The sequence below is a fragment of the Cricetulus griseus genome (genome assembly GCF_003668045.3).
Source record: "Cricetulus griseus strain 17A/GY chromosome 1 unlocalized genomic scaffold, alternate assembly CriGri-PICRH-1.0 chr1_0, whole genome shotgun sequence".
Taxonomy (NCBI): Eukaryota; Metazoa; Chordata; class Mammalia; order Rodentia; family Cricetidae; genus Cricetulus; species Cricetulus griseus.
Window position 1 is genome coordinate 127,763,539 of NW_023276806.1, and position 14,864 is coordinate 127,778,402.

At 39.2% G+C, this 14,864-nt stretch overlaps 1 protein-coding gene across 1 annotated transcript in view; it reads left to right on the plus strand.

The window, feature by feature from the left end:
• The window catches only part of Cpb1 (carboxypeptidase B1), a 29,295-nt gene extending 17,294 nt beyond the window's left edge, over positions 1 to 12,001 (plus strand). The window contains exons 10-11 of the mRNA XM_027391825.2: positions 9,716 to 9,800; positions 11,814 to 12,001. Of these exons, the coding sequence (XP_027247626.1) occupies positions 9,716 to 9,800; positions 11,814 to 12,001 (273 nt within the window). The remainder of the gene's footprint in view (positions 1 to 9,715; positions 9,801 to 11,813) is intronic.
• Positions 12,002 to 14,864: the final 2,863 nt, after the last annotated feature.

Consider the following 14,864-nt stretch of genomic DNA (forward strand, 5'->3'; position numbering starts at 1 on the left):
GCAGGGAAGGCAGGACAGGAGCATGAGGCTGCTCTGGCAGTTAAGGATCAGAGAGGTCCCATTTCATCCACCCGTGGAAAACATAGACAAAGAACAGAAATGGGGCCAGGCTCCACAACCACAAAGTTACCAGTGAGATGTTTCATCCAGTAAGACTTTCCTTCCTGAAGATCAAACAGTGCCATCAGCTGGAGACTGAGTGTTCAAACACATGACCGGATGGAGGGCATGTCATTTTCAAACCACAGCACTGATCAAAGGATTATTTTAGTTGTACTGAACATAATTGACAAAGTCCTTGATGGCACACCTTATTTTAGTCAGTGTCAAGTGGCTCCATCTAGATTTTACCACAAAAAAAATGTGGCAGATGGCATTTAGAAGTTGTAACATTTAGTAGATAACAGCTTTATCTGTGAGATCTTGAAATTGTTTGTTCCATTGTTTGATCAGATAAAACAGTAACAAATAATTCAATAACAAATAGTGTGACTGAGGTATTCTAAACATAGGGAACAACTTTTAAAAGTTAAATATCTTTGACTCAAAATGTTAATCGTATTGTTCAATGATCAAGATATAATCATATGAGCAATTAACTACGACGAGTTCATAGAAGTAAGTATCACACATCAATGTATATATATTTTAAAATATGTTTGAATCCCTCAAGAAATACATATACATAAATATATGTGTATATTAATTTTTAAGCTGGCTATCGGAAGTTAAGACCAATAACCAAAGAGAGCAAGATAAAATTTAGAGCACTTGAATTGGGGACACACACACACACACACACAAAATTTTTAAAGTAGCTCTTATAGATTATAAAAGTCTCCAAAAATACTTCAGAAGAACAGTAAAAATGTGAAATAATAAGAATATGTGGAGTGCAATTTCCATTTAGCCATTCCATATAATTTAAAGGAAGAACACAAAGTGGTCATGATTTCCTGGGCTTCATAAAACATCCAATCCCTCAGTGTAGACTTCCTAATATAATGTTATTTTATCTTCAAATGGAACTTTAAGGCTCAGAAAATGTTACTTGAATTTTTAAAATTCTAAAGGACAAGGAAGTATGAAACTAGGAGACTTATTTATGGTCAGAGGAAATAAAAACTGTGAGACATAGTGGAAGATCCCTCCAGTCCTAGCCATATGGCTGCATTTACCATTTGTGAAAAATATCCCAATCTTTGGTTGACACACACAGGCTGGTTAACAACAATAATAAATAATTATACACCAATTCAATCTGAAAAGCAGGAAGCTAGAAGAACACAGCTAAGTGCATTGTCACACCCTGCACACTGAGCCAGTATAACACATGGTGAATTCAGTGCAGCCAATCCAGGACACAAGGACCTTTCTGCATTAGAAACCATAAAATAATCTTAGAAATTCTCTGCTTCTGATTTTCCAGTCTAGACATGAAGGTTTAGATAAGCTGTCACTATTAGTAGGGGTAGCCGTGAGCCTAGAGATAGTGGCAATTAGAAAATTCCTTAGCTTGCCACAATTGCCAAAGACTTTCATTTTTTCCCTTTTATTGAAAATAGATTTTTTTCTCGCATAATATATCGTTATTATGGTTTACCTCCCTCTACTTCATCCAGTTCCTCCCCCATCCCCTCACCCAGATCTACTCCCTTTCTGCCTCTAATTAAAAAACAACAAAACTTCTAAGGAATAATTAAAATATAACAAAATAAAAATAATCTTAAAAACTATCATATAGGAGTTGAACAAGACAAATGAACAGAAGGAAAAGAGTCCAAGATATGACACAAGCATCAGAGACTTATTTGTTTACATACTCAGGGGTTCCATAAAAATACTAAACTGGAAGCCATAATATATGCAGAGGGCCTGGTACAGTCCTATGCTGGCACTGTGCATGCTGCTTCAGTCTGAATTCAGGGGCTTGTTTCTTGGTGTTCTCCATCCAATCTGGCTCTTACACTCTTTCTGCCTCCTCTTTCTCAGGGTTCCCTGAGCTCTGAGGGTGGAGTGGGAGTGGGTTGAAGAAGACATCCCATGTAGAGCTGAAAATTTCAAGATGTCTCACTCTCTGCATAATGTCTATCTGTGGGTCTCTGTGTTTGTTCCAACTGCTGCAGGAGGAAGCTTCTCTGATGATGGCCAAGCAAGCCACTGATATATGAGTATAACAGAATATCATTAGGGATCATTTTATTGCTCTTTTTTTTATAATAGTAGTATTTGGTTTTACCCTAGGTCTCTGGGCTATCTATTCTCTAGTTCCTGAATGAGTTTTATCTTGTGGAGTGGGCTTAAGTGAAATTAGATATTTGTTACTCCCACAAGCTTTGTGCCAACATTGCCCTAGCATATTTTGTAGGCAGGACACCATTTTAGATCAAAGGGCTTGGGGAAGGTTTGGTGTTTACATTTCTCTTTTGGTAGTGTACAGAGTACCTTCCTGTACAAAAGATACGAAAACAGAGGGATGAAGGCTCTTTGTAGGCACCAGCTCAAATTCTGGATGTTCAATGAGTTGTGTAGGTGTTGTCTTCAGAAATGGGAACCTGCTGTTAGTTTATAGAGAGCAACCCATTGTCTTGGCAATAGCCTGGGTGGTTTAGGAATTCTCATGTATCTTTGTTAGAGCATGTGAAGCCCCAAAGCTCACCCCCAGGAAGATACTTCCCCCAACAAGACCATATCTACTCCAAGAAGCCATACCTTCGATTGTCAATTAACACCACTCCCTATGAGAGTATTGGGGCTATTTTCATTCAAACCATGGGACCCAACAACTCAATTATATAAACCCCATTTATATATAACCCAATCCCAGTACTAAAAGTTTGTTTGGTCACAAGAGATCGCCAGCTGGTATGCTATATCCCCCATTATTTGGTTTTTCAGTTAGATCACTTTCATATGTGTCTACTGCATTAGGTTTCCATATTACCTCTCAACTGGCCATTAATTTTAGCTGTCTCCTCCCATATCCCTTGGATCATTTTTCTCTCCACTCCTCTTCTCCATTTGATCTTCCCATTTCAGCTCCTCCACCATCCATCCCTAACTTTCCTAAAGAGATCTCTCTGTCCCCCTCTAGGGCCTTACTTTATACCTAACCTATGTGATTATTGGTATCACTGAATTAACAGCTAATATTCACTAATAATCAAATTCATACTATATGTGTCTTTGTGGATCTCAGCATGATTTTTGTCTAGTTCCATACATTTACCTTTGAATTTCATGATGTCAATTCTTTTAATGGCTGATTAATCATCCATTGTGTAATGTAGAACAGATTCTTTATCCCTTCTTCTGTTGAGGGACATGTAGCTTGTTTGCAATTTCTGGCTATTTTGAAGAGAGCAGCAATAAACATGGTTGAGCAATGTCTTTTCAGTAGAATGAAGCATCGTCTGAGTATATGCCCAGGAGTGGTATAGGTAGATCTTGAAGAAGATTGATCCTCATCTTCCTGAGGAATCTCCACACTGATTTCCAATGGGGCTGTACAAGTTTGCACTCCCACCAGCAATTGATGAGTATTCTCTGTACTCTACATCCTTGATCTTAGTCACCCTGACAGGTATAAGATGAAATCTCAAAGTAGTTTCCTGATATCTAAGAATATTGAACAATTCTTTAAGTGCTTCTCAGTCATTTGAATTTCTGGTATTGAGGATTCTGTTTAGATCTGTATCCTATTTTTAAATTGGTGTGTCTTCTTGGTATTTAGTTTCTTGAGTTCTTTATATAATTTATATATTATCCCTCTATCAGGATGTGTAGTTGATAAAAATCTTTTCCCATTCTATAGGCTGACATTTTGTCCTGTTAACAATGTCCTTTGGCATGCAAAAACTGTTCGGTTTCATAAGGTCCTATTTATTAATTGCTCATCTTAGTTCCTGTGCTATCTGTGTACTGTTCAGGGAGTCTTTTCCTGTGCCAATGAGTTCAAGGCTGTTCTCTACTCATTCTTCTATCAGGTTCAATGTATCTGGTTTTATGTTGAGGTCTTTGAGGCAGGAGTTGAGCTCTGTGTAGAGTTATAAGTATGGATCTACTTGTATTTTTCTGCATGCACCCACCCTGTTTGACCAGCACCATTTGTTGGAGATGCTATTTTCTTTTTTCTCATGTGTAATTTTGGAATCTTTACAAAAAATTCAGGTATTCATAGGTGTGTACATTTATATCTGGGTCTTCAATAAATTCCACTGACCAATTTAAGACCCACATATTTCTATGCATTCTACTATGGTACACAATAAGCATTTTGAGGAAATCCATGAGAAAAGTTTTGCATCACACTTGTAATTAACTCTGATCATGGATATTACAAAGGATTTACTCAGATTACCTGAGAGCAATGACTTCTGAAGGTACAATCTTAGATCCTGGGCCATTCTTTTGATGAGTATATTCATTATCCAAGAGGAGAAAGATGACAACAACCAGGAAAAAATAACAATCTTCTGAAAAACCATTAAATGTGACCACAGATTAAAAACACCTTCCAATTCAGTGGCATGTCACTCACTGCTTCTTCATTAAACTTTCAATTAATGAGCTACAAAAATAGCATCCTCTGAGGCTGATCGTGGCAGCACACGCCTTTAATCCCAGCACTTGGGAAGCAGAAGCCAGCAGATTACTATGAGTTCAAGACCATTCTGTTCTACATAGCAAGTTTCAGGATAACCAGGGCTACATAATGAGATTTTGTCTCAAAAGGGAAAAAAAAGCATCCTATCACCTTACTCAAGCATGTGAATACAACATAGGGTCACATTTATAGATAAATGTAAAGGTTCAAAGGGAACGAATATTAATTACGTTTAAGTTAGACAACTGCAGTACTATGCATATGCCCATCATGGCTGACACAATGTCCTTGCCTAATGACTAGACTAGCAAGGCCATAATCCCCCAGTCGGGAGGCTACTAACAACTAAGGTGAGTAGAGTTATTTTCTCAGAATCTCTCATTTCAAAGATAAACAAAAAAAAAAATAGCCAAAAAGTTTTAAATGAAACCATAAAATGTCTCTTAACAAAGAAGCTTGTTGCTGATACTATTACAAAGTTCAGGGACTTCTTGGCTTCATAAAATTCTCCCCTGGGCTGATAGTACATGACTTAACAGAAATTGCATTGAGTTCATACTAAGTTTCCATCAGTTAAGTCCCCTGCCATTTGAGAACTTAGGGTCTTACTGAAATTCAGAGGCAGGAATCCATAAAATACATGACTGGGAATTTACTTATGCACATTTGTAGGGACTCATGAGAGGGAAATGGCAACAAGTGTTATATGTTGGGTAGGAAAGGAGATGTAGCAGTGCTACACACCTTTAATGCCAACACTAAGGCAGTAGAGGCAGGCTGATTTCTGTGAATTTAAAGCCAGCCTGATCTATATAGTGAGTCCTAGGACAGCCAGGGTTAAGTGGAGAAACCCTGTCCAAAAAGAAAGAAGGAGGAAGAGGAAAAGCAGAAGAAGGAAGGAGGTATGATATTTATTCTAAGAATTAAAGAATAGACATCATTCAGATAGGCAGGGAGGAATGGGGCATTGAAAGCATAGAATAAAATCAATAAAAGTCAGAGTAAAAAGCAGGGTTAAGGAATGCCTTTGATAGAAAAAGTGTGGGTGGTAAAGCTGGGCATCTTGTGGGAGACCCAGGATGTCAGAATAGAAGCCTGTGTCACAGTGAGCCCTGGAGCTGGAGATGTGGTAAATACTAGTCAGGTCTGTTACACGACTCCCCGTTTAACTTGGATTTCCATAAAACGACTAATTTTTACTATAACCGTGTCTCAAATCCTTCATGAGGTAGACTCATACTGGAGAAATGTCCTTAGTTTATTTGAAATTTACATTTAACTGGGAGTCAATATTTTTGCTAAATCTACCAATCCTGCTGGTAAAATGATATTCTGGGGAGTGAAAGTGCTGAAGGTGTATCTGTAATATCATTGGCAGGCACACCTTCAACCCTATGTCTTCTTCTTGTAACTTTTCTCCTAAACTCATCAGCCATAACTGGATCTTTTACTCACTTGAAACTAGTTTTGCTACACACTTCTACCCAGAGAAGACATTTGGTAATGTTTGTGAGACATTTTGATTGACTTACTATGGGAGTTTACTGACATCTCATGGTAGAGGACAGAGAATGCTGGTAAACACACTGCACTGTACCAGAAAACCTACCCCCAACACACACACACACACACACACACACACACACACACACACACACACACACTCACACACACACACTCTCATACACACACTCTCATACACACACACTCATACACAGAGAAACACACTCACACATAGAGACACACACACAGACACACACACACATACACACACACACACTCACACACACACTCACACACACACTCACACACTCACACACTCACACACACTCACACACACTCACACACTCACACACTCACACACACTCACACACACTCACACACTCTCTCACACACACACTCACACACAGAGAGACACACACTCACACACAGACACACATACACACACACACACACACACACACACACACACACACACACACACACACGTGATCCAGCTGAATACCAGGAGAGCAGAGGTTGAGGAAGTGCTCTACACAAAGGTAAGAACAGACTCACATTTCTGGTCAAAGACTCTTGGCTTTCAAGGCATTGTATATCTTCCTCAAGATAAATAACACATGGTGTTCTGTAAATCTCAATTGCCAAAGATTGCTCCTTTCCTATGTTATACAGTATTTATTTTTAAAATGTATTTGGGAGAAACACCTTTTTATGAAAACAAAAACCCTCTGGACTGAAAATTCAACTGACTCACACTTTGTGTTTTCCTTGAACATCAAAGTGGGGGTCAGGCAAAGGAAAAGTTGCTTCATGACAATGGCAGCCAGCATTCCTCTACCCCACTTTGCTTCTGGGCTGTGAGGAGGCAGCAGACCAGCTGTCCTACACCAGGTGTTTCTTTGACTCCTTTCCTTTCTTCACGCTGTCAGGAACCCTCTGTTCCTCAGAATCAGGGATTTCCCAGTTCCAAATGCCTTCTCCTTGGTGCCTGCTTGAAACTTGAGATCTCATTAGGCACAAAAATTATAAAAGTAACATTTCCTATTGGTCTCGTGGTATAAGTTAAGATTATAATGGGACATGAGGAAGGAAACCTCATGGAGATAATTTTGAGGCTCGCATTATCACATGTGTTTACCGACAAGGACAGTTAAACTTTGGTTTCTTAGAATTATTTCATACCTCAGACTTGGTTGGAGGCTCTTGCTTTTTTACGGTAATAATGGACTCTGGACAGTCAGCCCAACTCTGGCAGTGTGCAGGGCATTGGAGTGAGGGTCATGGGCAGAGGGTTTTGAGCCTGAGTTCCCTTGAACACAGGTCATTGGAGAAGAGCTCCGTCTGCTTATTAATCCCACCAGACCCCACCAGCCTAGGGTCCAGTGAATAGTGTGCTATGTTTTCTTTTGTCTTGCAGGTTTTGAGCTACATGTGACATTTTAGACTTGGTCTTTTGCTCTAGGCTCTCTTACATTAAGAGAACAAAAAGTGATCTGTGCAAGATAGGGGAAGAAATTCATAGCTAAGGATTTATACAGGCCTTGTTTGGCCACTATTAACAGCAAAGCTTTATCTAGGGTGATGTATATTAAACTTCCTCCTGTTCTTAGCAATCAGTAAATCAGCTCCAACAACACTCTTTTTGGAGTAAGTTGAAAGAATGTCATGGCTACATACCCTTGGGCATGTTCTTTTAGTCTCTCTGCATTTTGCTTCTGGCTCTTAGGAAGAACTCTTTATGAATTGTAAGGCTTATGTGCACATTAGTAATTGTTTTAATCCCTGTTCCTCGAATGGCAAGTTCCAATGAAAGTGTCATTAACCAGAGCTTTGAGTTATGGACTCTATCCTCTTCTGTGTTGTTTCTTGGTTCTTCTGGCTTCCTGATCCCATATACATACATACATACATACATACATACATACATACATACATACGTATCCATATGTATGGCATGGAGTTTCCTGACCTATGGCAAATGCTAGAACTACACTTCTATCCACAGTTCTCAACAGGAACTAGGTATTCAGCTCATGTGGAACATTCTCACTGAGTGTGCTACTCCACATGGCATTCCGTTCTGCTGGAAAATTCTGTGGTGGTATAATGTAGACAGATGATATTAGAAAGATAAATATTGGTGAAATTATTTGAACCTTCCAAAACAAAAGACCTATACTGATTGCATGGGGATTTTGTTAAGATAATTGAAATTTAAAACACAATATTTTAGCTGATTAATGCTTATTCTGATATTTTTGTGTCTCTTGGCTTTAAATGGAATCAGAGAAAGGGTCCAGATTTCTTCCTTTGTAATCAGCTTCAGCTTCTAAACATGACAGTCCATCAACCATAAATATACGACATCACTGCCACTCCCATTCCGTCCTCAGTCTCTGCTCAGGAATTCACAGTCCAACTTGAAAAGCTCTACACTATCAAAACCAACCAAATCTGACCCATTTATAATGACTGTGAGCACAGGACTCACTCAACCAATGTGTACTAGGTGGCCTGCTGAGGATAGAGATGAATACCTTAACCAAGGCCTGAGAGTCTTAAGTTCAAGACTCTATATGGAAAGAGAACAAAGAACAAATTTAAAAAAAAAAAATAAAGACTCACCACAAATCCTACAGAGAACCAACGTGAATAATAAATGCCAGAATGACTGGTTTCAACAGGCTTAAGGAGCTCTGATAGATGGGAGCTGCTGCAAAATAGAGACCATCACTCTTAAAGAAAGTGAGGGTCAAATTCACAAAGCAGATAACATGAAAGTAACCCTGACAGATGATAGAAACTCTCTGTTTAAGCAAAGAGGAGGAAGAGCAACCCAGTGAAGGAAGAAGAATACCTGAAGTCAACAGTAAAGAAAGGGGTGCACGGGGCCATTTAGGAAATCCTACCACAGAAAGAATATGAGGTGAGACTTGAGACAGATCTCTGGGGTGTGTTCACACTGAGTCTTTTGCCAAAAGAGGAAGTTGAAGCCATTGAAGACACATGACGAGGTAACCCTAAAAGTGATTGTGGGGAGATAAAGGTCCATATGAGACAACGGCTGAGGACAGGAACAGCAGAGGCTCAGGCACAAACTAAATGTTCCTTTAAAAGCAATAAAAGAACAGTCCTTTGAAGCCAATGTCAGTCTCACAGTCTCACGAGGAGGAATTGACTCTAAAAGGCCGTTACATTTTCTATGCTCTCTACATTTGTGTGCTCAGCTGTTAATACTCTAGCCCTAATTCACAGCATCCTGTGATAACTCAGTGTTGGCTTTCTACCTACCACATTGTCAAGTCATGGCTGTTTTGTTTGCCTTTTCAGATATGTTTTGCTCCTGTGCAATGACATCAACAACCTTTGCCATAGCATAAAGACTTGCTGCCCTTTGCTTTGCATTGGGGAAGACATCCTTTCACAAGATTTGCTTGTGACTTTAGTATTACTAAACTGGAAAAGTTGAAACAGACGTTGAAAAAGTATAAAATATTAACCTAAATGTGGCATAAATATCTTTGTTTTTTAAACAACTGTACAAGGTGTGTGCTTGTTTGGCATGACCTGTTTTCATGTATTCACTTCCTGATGATTCTTCTTCAGAATGCGCTGGTGAAAGGTGCGGTCAAGGAACTTGCCTCTCTGCATGGCACCAAGTACACATATGGCCCAGGAGCGTCAACCATCTGTGAGTCTTGGGTTCAAAACTTTGCAAAGAAACCACCTGTCTAGAAAGGAACAAATGCTTCCCACTACCTTTCTCTTCTCAGAATTTAAAGCATATAACTTTGCATCACAGTGATTTTTAAATGAAATATTTTTTTTTTACTCAGTAGATACATAGAGAAATAAATGTCCCTGCCAAACCACAGTAACATCTGCTTACTGTATACATCTCTTGGGCATCTACTATGTGCCAAGCTCTCCATAGGCGCTAAAATAAAAAGAAAGGAAGGATGCAGAGGAAGGAAGCAGGAAAGAAAAGAGGGAGCTGGTAGACCAAGGCAATCTTGGAAGAAGTCACCATAGGGAAGCATGCAGATGCTAAGAGGTATGCCATTAGAATGACAGAGTAAGAACACACCCAAACCAAGTGTCCTGCATGCTGAGGGTCTTATTCCTAAGGTGGTGACTCAGATGTGTAGCTGAAGAATCCTTGCTGGATGAAAACACTGTAGGGAGTGTTTCTCCATTAAAAACTGTGGGTAGAAAGGAGAGTTTCTTAAGGAGTTAGCCACTCTTCAAAGGACCCCAATTCTTCTACGTGTGCAAACATACACACACATACACACACACACACACACACACACACACACACACACACACACACACACCAAGATAAATGGATAATGGAGTTTTATCTAGCCATAAATAAAAATGAAATCATACAATTTGAAGAAAAAATGAGTGGGACTGGAAAATGTTACATGGAGTAGGGTCACCCAGACTAGAAAGACAAAGGCCACATGTTCTCACTCATATGCAGATCTTCGATTTACATATGTGTGTGCTTGTTCCAGAGCCAATGTATATAAATGCCAGGAAACTAGAGAAAGGATGTGGGGAGTAGGATAGAGAAGAGGTCTTAAAGGAAAGAAGAAAGGAGGGGACTAGAACATAGATGCTATGAGAATAAAACTGCTCTTACAAACCCGACTTCTATTTCCAGTACCCACATAATTGAGTCACAACCCCCTGTAACTCCAGTTCTTAGGGGTTTAATACCATCTTCTTCGAACATGCAGCACACACACACACACACACACACACATGCAAGCCAATAAGAGGCAGGGACAATGTCTAAAGATGAGTACATGGCTTGCTGCTCAGTGTGGGATGTTCAGTTCTTTATTTAAATCGATGAGCAATAATAAACAAATATGCTAGTGACAACAGCATTATAATTGAATGAATTAACTAAATGAGTAACTATGCCAGGCCAGTTGTCAGACACCAAAGATAAAAAGTGAAAACTGAGAGGGTAGGGATAGTATGGCTTGGTTTTAAAGGCCTTGCCTGACATGAACAAGGCCCCAAGTTCAATCTCTAGTAGTGAAAGAGAAGAGGGGCACCCCTGCCCTCATGTTGCCAAGTTTAATGATTCTGAGGTCTCTACAAACCTCTTAGCATTCATTTTTCCTTGCTTTCCTGAGAAAAACCCATTCTTTTTTTTTTTCACATTCCTAGATTTTATTTGTACTTAAGTAGTTTTTTTTTTTAATTTTCCCAAAGAATTAATTATCATGTATATTAATTAGTCTAATCTCAGTTACACTTCAGCGCCATAAATTCAAGCTGTGTTCTAATGCGGGCTGGGAATTCTAGAGTGTCTCCCTAGGGGCTGTTGCAGGCTAAAGCCTGCATGGGAAGGTGGCAAGCAAGAGGATCTGTTTTCACTCAGCTTGAAAACAATAGTCAGGAGCCTATGAGATTTGCGTAATGAAAAACCCATTCTTAAATGAGCTATTCATACTGCCCTCTCCAACCACGTGTTTCATATCACTAAAAAGTATTTTCTGAGATCATTCTCACAAAATAATTCTAGGCCAAAATTGGATTGATTTTTTTTTTTTTTTTTGAAATCTTTGTTTTGCTCTTGACTAGCTGGTTAGCCTACCCACAGTATTTTTCACAATGAAGAATTTGTAGTTTAGAGAGAAAAGCTGCTGATTTCTTTTCCCCTGCTGTTTTCTCATTTCAGATCTTGCTGCTGGGGGCTCTGATGACTGGGCTTATGATCAAGGAATCAAATATTCCTTCACTTTTGAACTCCGGGATACAGGCACGTTTGGCTTTCTCCTTCCTGAGTCCCAGATCCGCTATACCTGTGAGGAGACAATGCTTGCAGTCAAGTACATAGCCAATTATGTCCGAGAACATCTGTATTAATGAAGATCACAGTGCACCTTATTTCAAAATGCTCACTGTTCATTTCTGGTCTCTCTTGACTTTTTTGTTTGTTGGAAGGCTTTGAAGATCCTAATATTTCTTTTAATTTTCTGGGTGTACTAACCTACTTGGACCTCTAAAATTCATCCTAATAAAAATCATATCATTACTAGAAAACATGCCAGATTTCCTGCTTTGGGAGGGAGCATGACTGAACAATGAACAAACCTTCTGTGTGCTGGTGCTGGTGTGATTAGCTATGGAGAAACCTGTCCTTGGGGAGTGGACCTATATTGGCAGGGAACCATGGCTATAATGGGGAGCTTATGAATAAGAAGAAATATGGAGGGAAATAGAAGATTATAAAACTTAGTACACTTGAAAAGGTGACATCTTGGCTTAAGTTTCATCTGAGCTCATTAAGCAACATAATGAAATATCTATAGCATGCCAAGAGTTCCACTGAGCAGTTGAAGAAAGGACAATGTAAGAGAATGATCACACATTTTCCTAATATATATATATTTCCTATATATATAATATATATATATATATATATATATATATATTAAGCCATTATATATGAGCCATTAGATGAGACAGAAATTTAACAAGTAATCAACTAAATTAATTAGTTATTTTAATTGCTAAAATAACAAAAGTTAATAAAATAATTATTTGAGTTATACTAGGCTGCTCAAAAGCACTTGTAAAATATGTACTCCCTGCTGTGGGGAGAGGCTTTTAAGACATGCTATGATATGGGTGATATAGTCACAATAAGCTGTACAAAGTGGCAAACAACTTCCTGTGTTTGATAGAAAGGTAATGAAAGAAAGTCAGTGAATAAGGAATTGCAAGAGTTGCTGGAGAAGGCACAGGAAGGCTTGGGGAGTTGGAGGAGGACCACATCACACAGAGCCAAGACCTGTGTTCAAACTTGAGACACTAGTCTTAGAACCATGGGAAACCATGGAAGAGGTGAGATTTGAATGACATTACCACTGTCTTCTTAGAACAGATGATTGTGGCCAGCAGATTTAAAACAAAACAAGAGATGCTGCCTCACCAGATTGTTTTGATTTTTAATAACACAACCCATTATTGACCATTGAGATGTCTTAGCAGGTAAGAACACTTGCTACAAAGCCTTGGAACCCACATGGTGAAAGGGGAGAACCAATGCCACAAGTTATTCTCTGATCTCCATACATGGCATTCATGCAAACACACAATCAGTCAATATAATTGTTTAATTACAGAATCTAATACCTTGGTTTAACCCCTAGCACCATAGGAAAAAATAATAAATCCAACATCTACAATTAAAGCCAGCACTGTTCCCCTTAGAACACCCTTTAGTGAGATATCTAGAGATATTCTAATAGTTCTTTGGATTGAATTTTAAGGAGAATCATTAGAAAGATCCTACTAACTCACAGGAAACTTTCACTTCCACTTTCTGTGACATTCCTTTGATGGTTGCAGGGGTCTGGACTGTATCAGTCCCATGCTACAGAGGCCATCTATTCAGGACTGATGTCTTTGGGGCTGCAATCAGAACCAGCCAAACAGCCCAGGGTCCGACCCTGAGTGGGAGAGTGTGGATCAGGAATCATCTTGTCATCTCAACAGGGCTCTCAGTTCATGTGGGAGTTCACGGTTTATTCAAGCATCTCTTAAATAGCTTTCTAAAAATTGGGGTGCTGGCAGAAGATGTCTATTGTCATGTATAGAGCTGATATCAAATATTTCCTTTAATCCTAGAGATGGTCCCAAAAAGCAGGCACACAAGCCCTCGGACATTCTGCAAGGGAATATCTCACTAGTCCCTCACTAGTTTCCAGGCAAGTTCCACCGGTCCACCCAGGGGCCTAGGTCTATTGTTACACAAACTAGGAACCATTCCCCACCAAGGCCAGGCATCCAGAGGTAATCAGCCGACATCCGAAAGACAAAGGGAGATTCGACCTCCTGCAATCAAGCTGAGGCTTGCATCCAAAATATTATAATCTATATTTGGGCCCCAACAATGGTAATAATGTTAGAAAGCAGGAAGGTAGAACTAAAAAAAAAAAATCAAGCAGTATCCTAACTTATTGCTGTGGGAAGTGATAAGCCTTTAATTTCATTGGTTATCCTGTGAAATCTGACATAGTCCATTCTGAGATGGCATGACGTGTCACAGCTGTTCATCCTGTTTTTCACATAGGACAAGCCCTTTTCTAAACTTTGATATGGTGATGGGAAGCTACATTGAACTCTGCCTGCCAAGGAATAACAGGTTCTGGGTGAAAGTTTCCTGAATATTCCTGAAACGTATTTTCCTTTACCTCAAAGGGCAAATGGATTGTGTGTGTATGGGGATGGGGGGTTGATGCTGAGTGTATGGTAGGCCAAGATATTACTCAGAAACACAGTGTTATCAACAGGCAATAGATATTGCAGGTCCAAAATGCACTTAGTTTATCATCAGAGTACTATGATGAGATTACCACTGTCCTCAAATCACCTAGATCCCTAAGAAAATCAAACCTCTTCCCAATGTTACACAAGGAAAACTCAGACACTGAGGGCAGCTTAGGTCGGTTGGTTCCCTCTTCTACCAGAGACTCAACTCAGCTCATCAGACTTAGTGCCAGAGTTTTAAGACCAACTTTTAAAAAGCTTCAAAACTATCTTATACTGCCAGAATTAAGAGAGGTTTTTTTTTTTTACTTTCTTATAATTTGCAAAATTATTTTCAGTGGTCAATTAGAGGTTTTAAAATCTGAAGATAAAGTGCCTAGAAACAAACAGCTCTGTTCTTGAAATAGGATACATCAACATAAATGCAGAGTTCATCCCTAAAGCTTATAGCTGT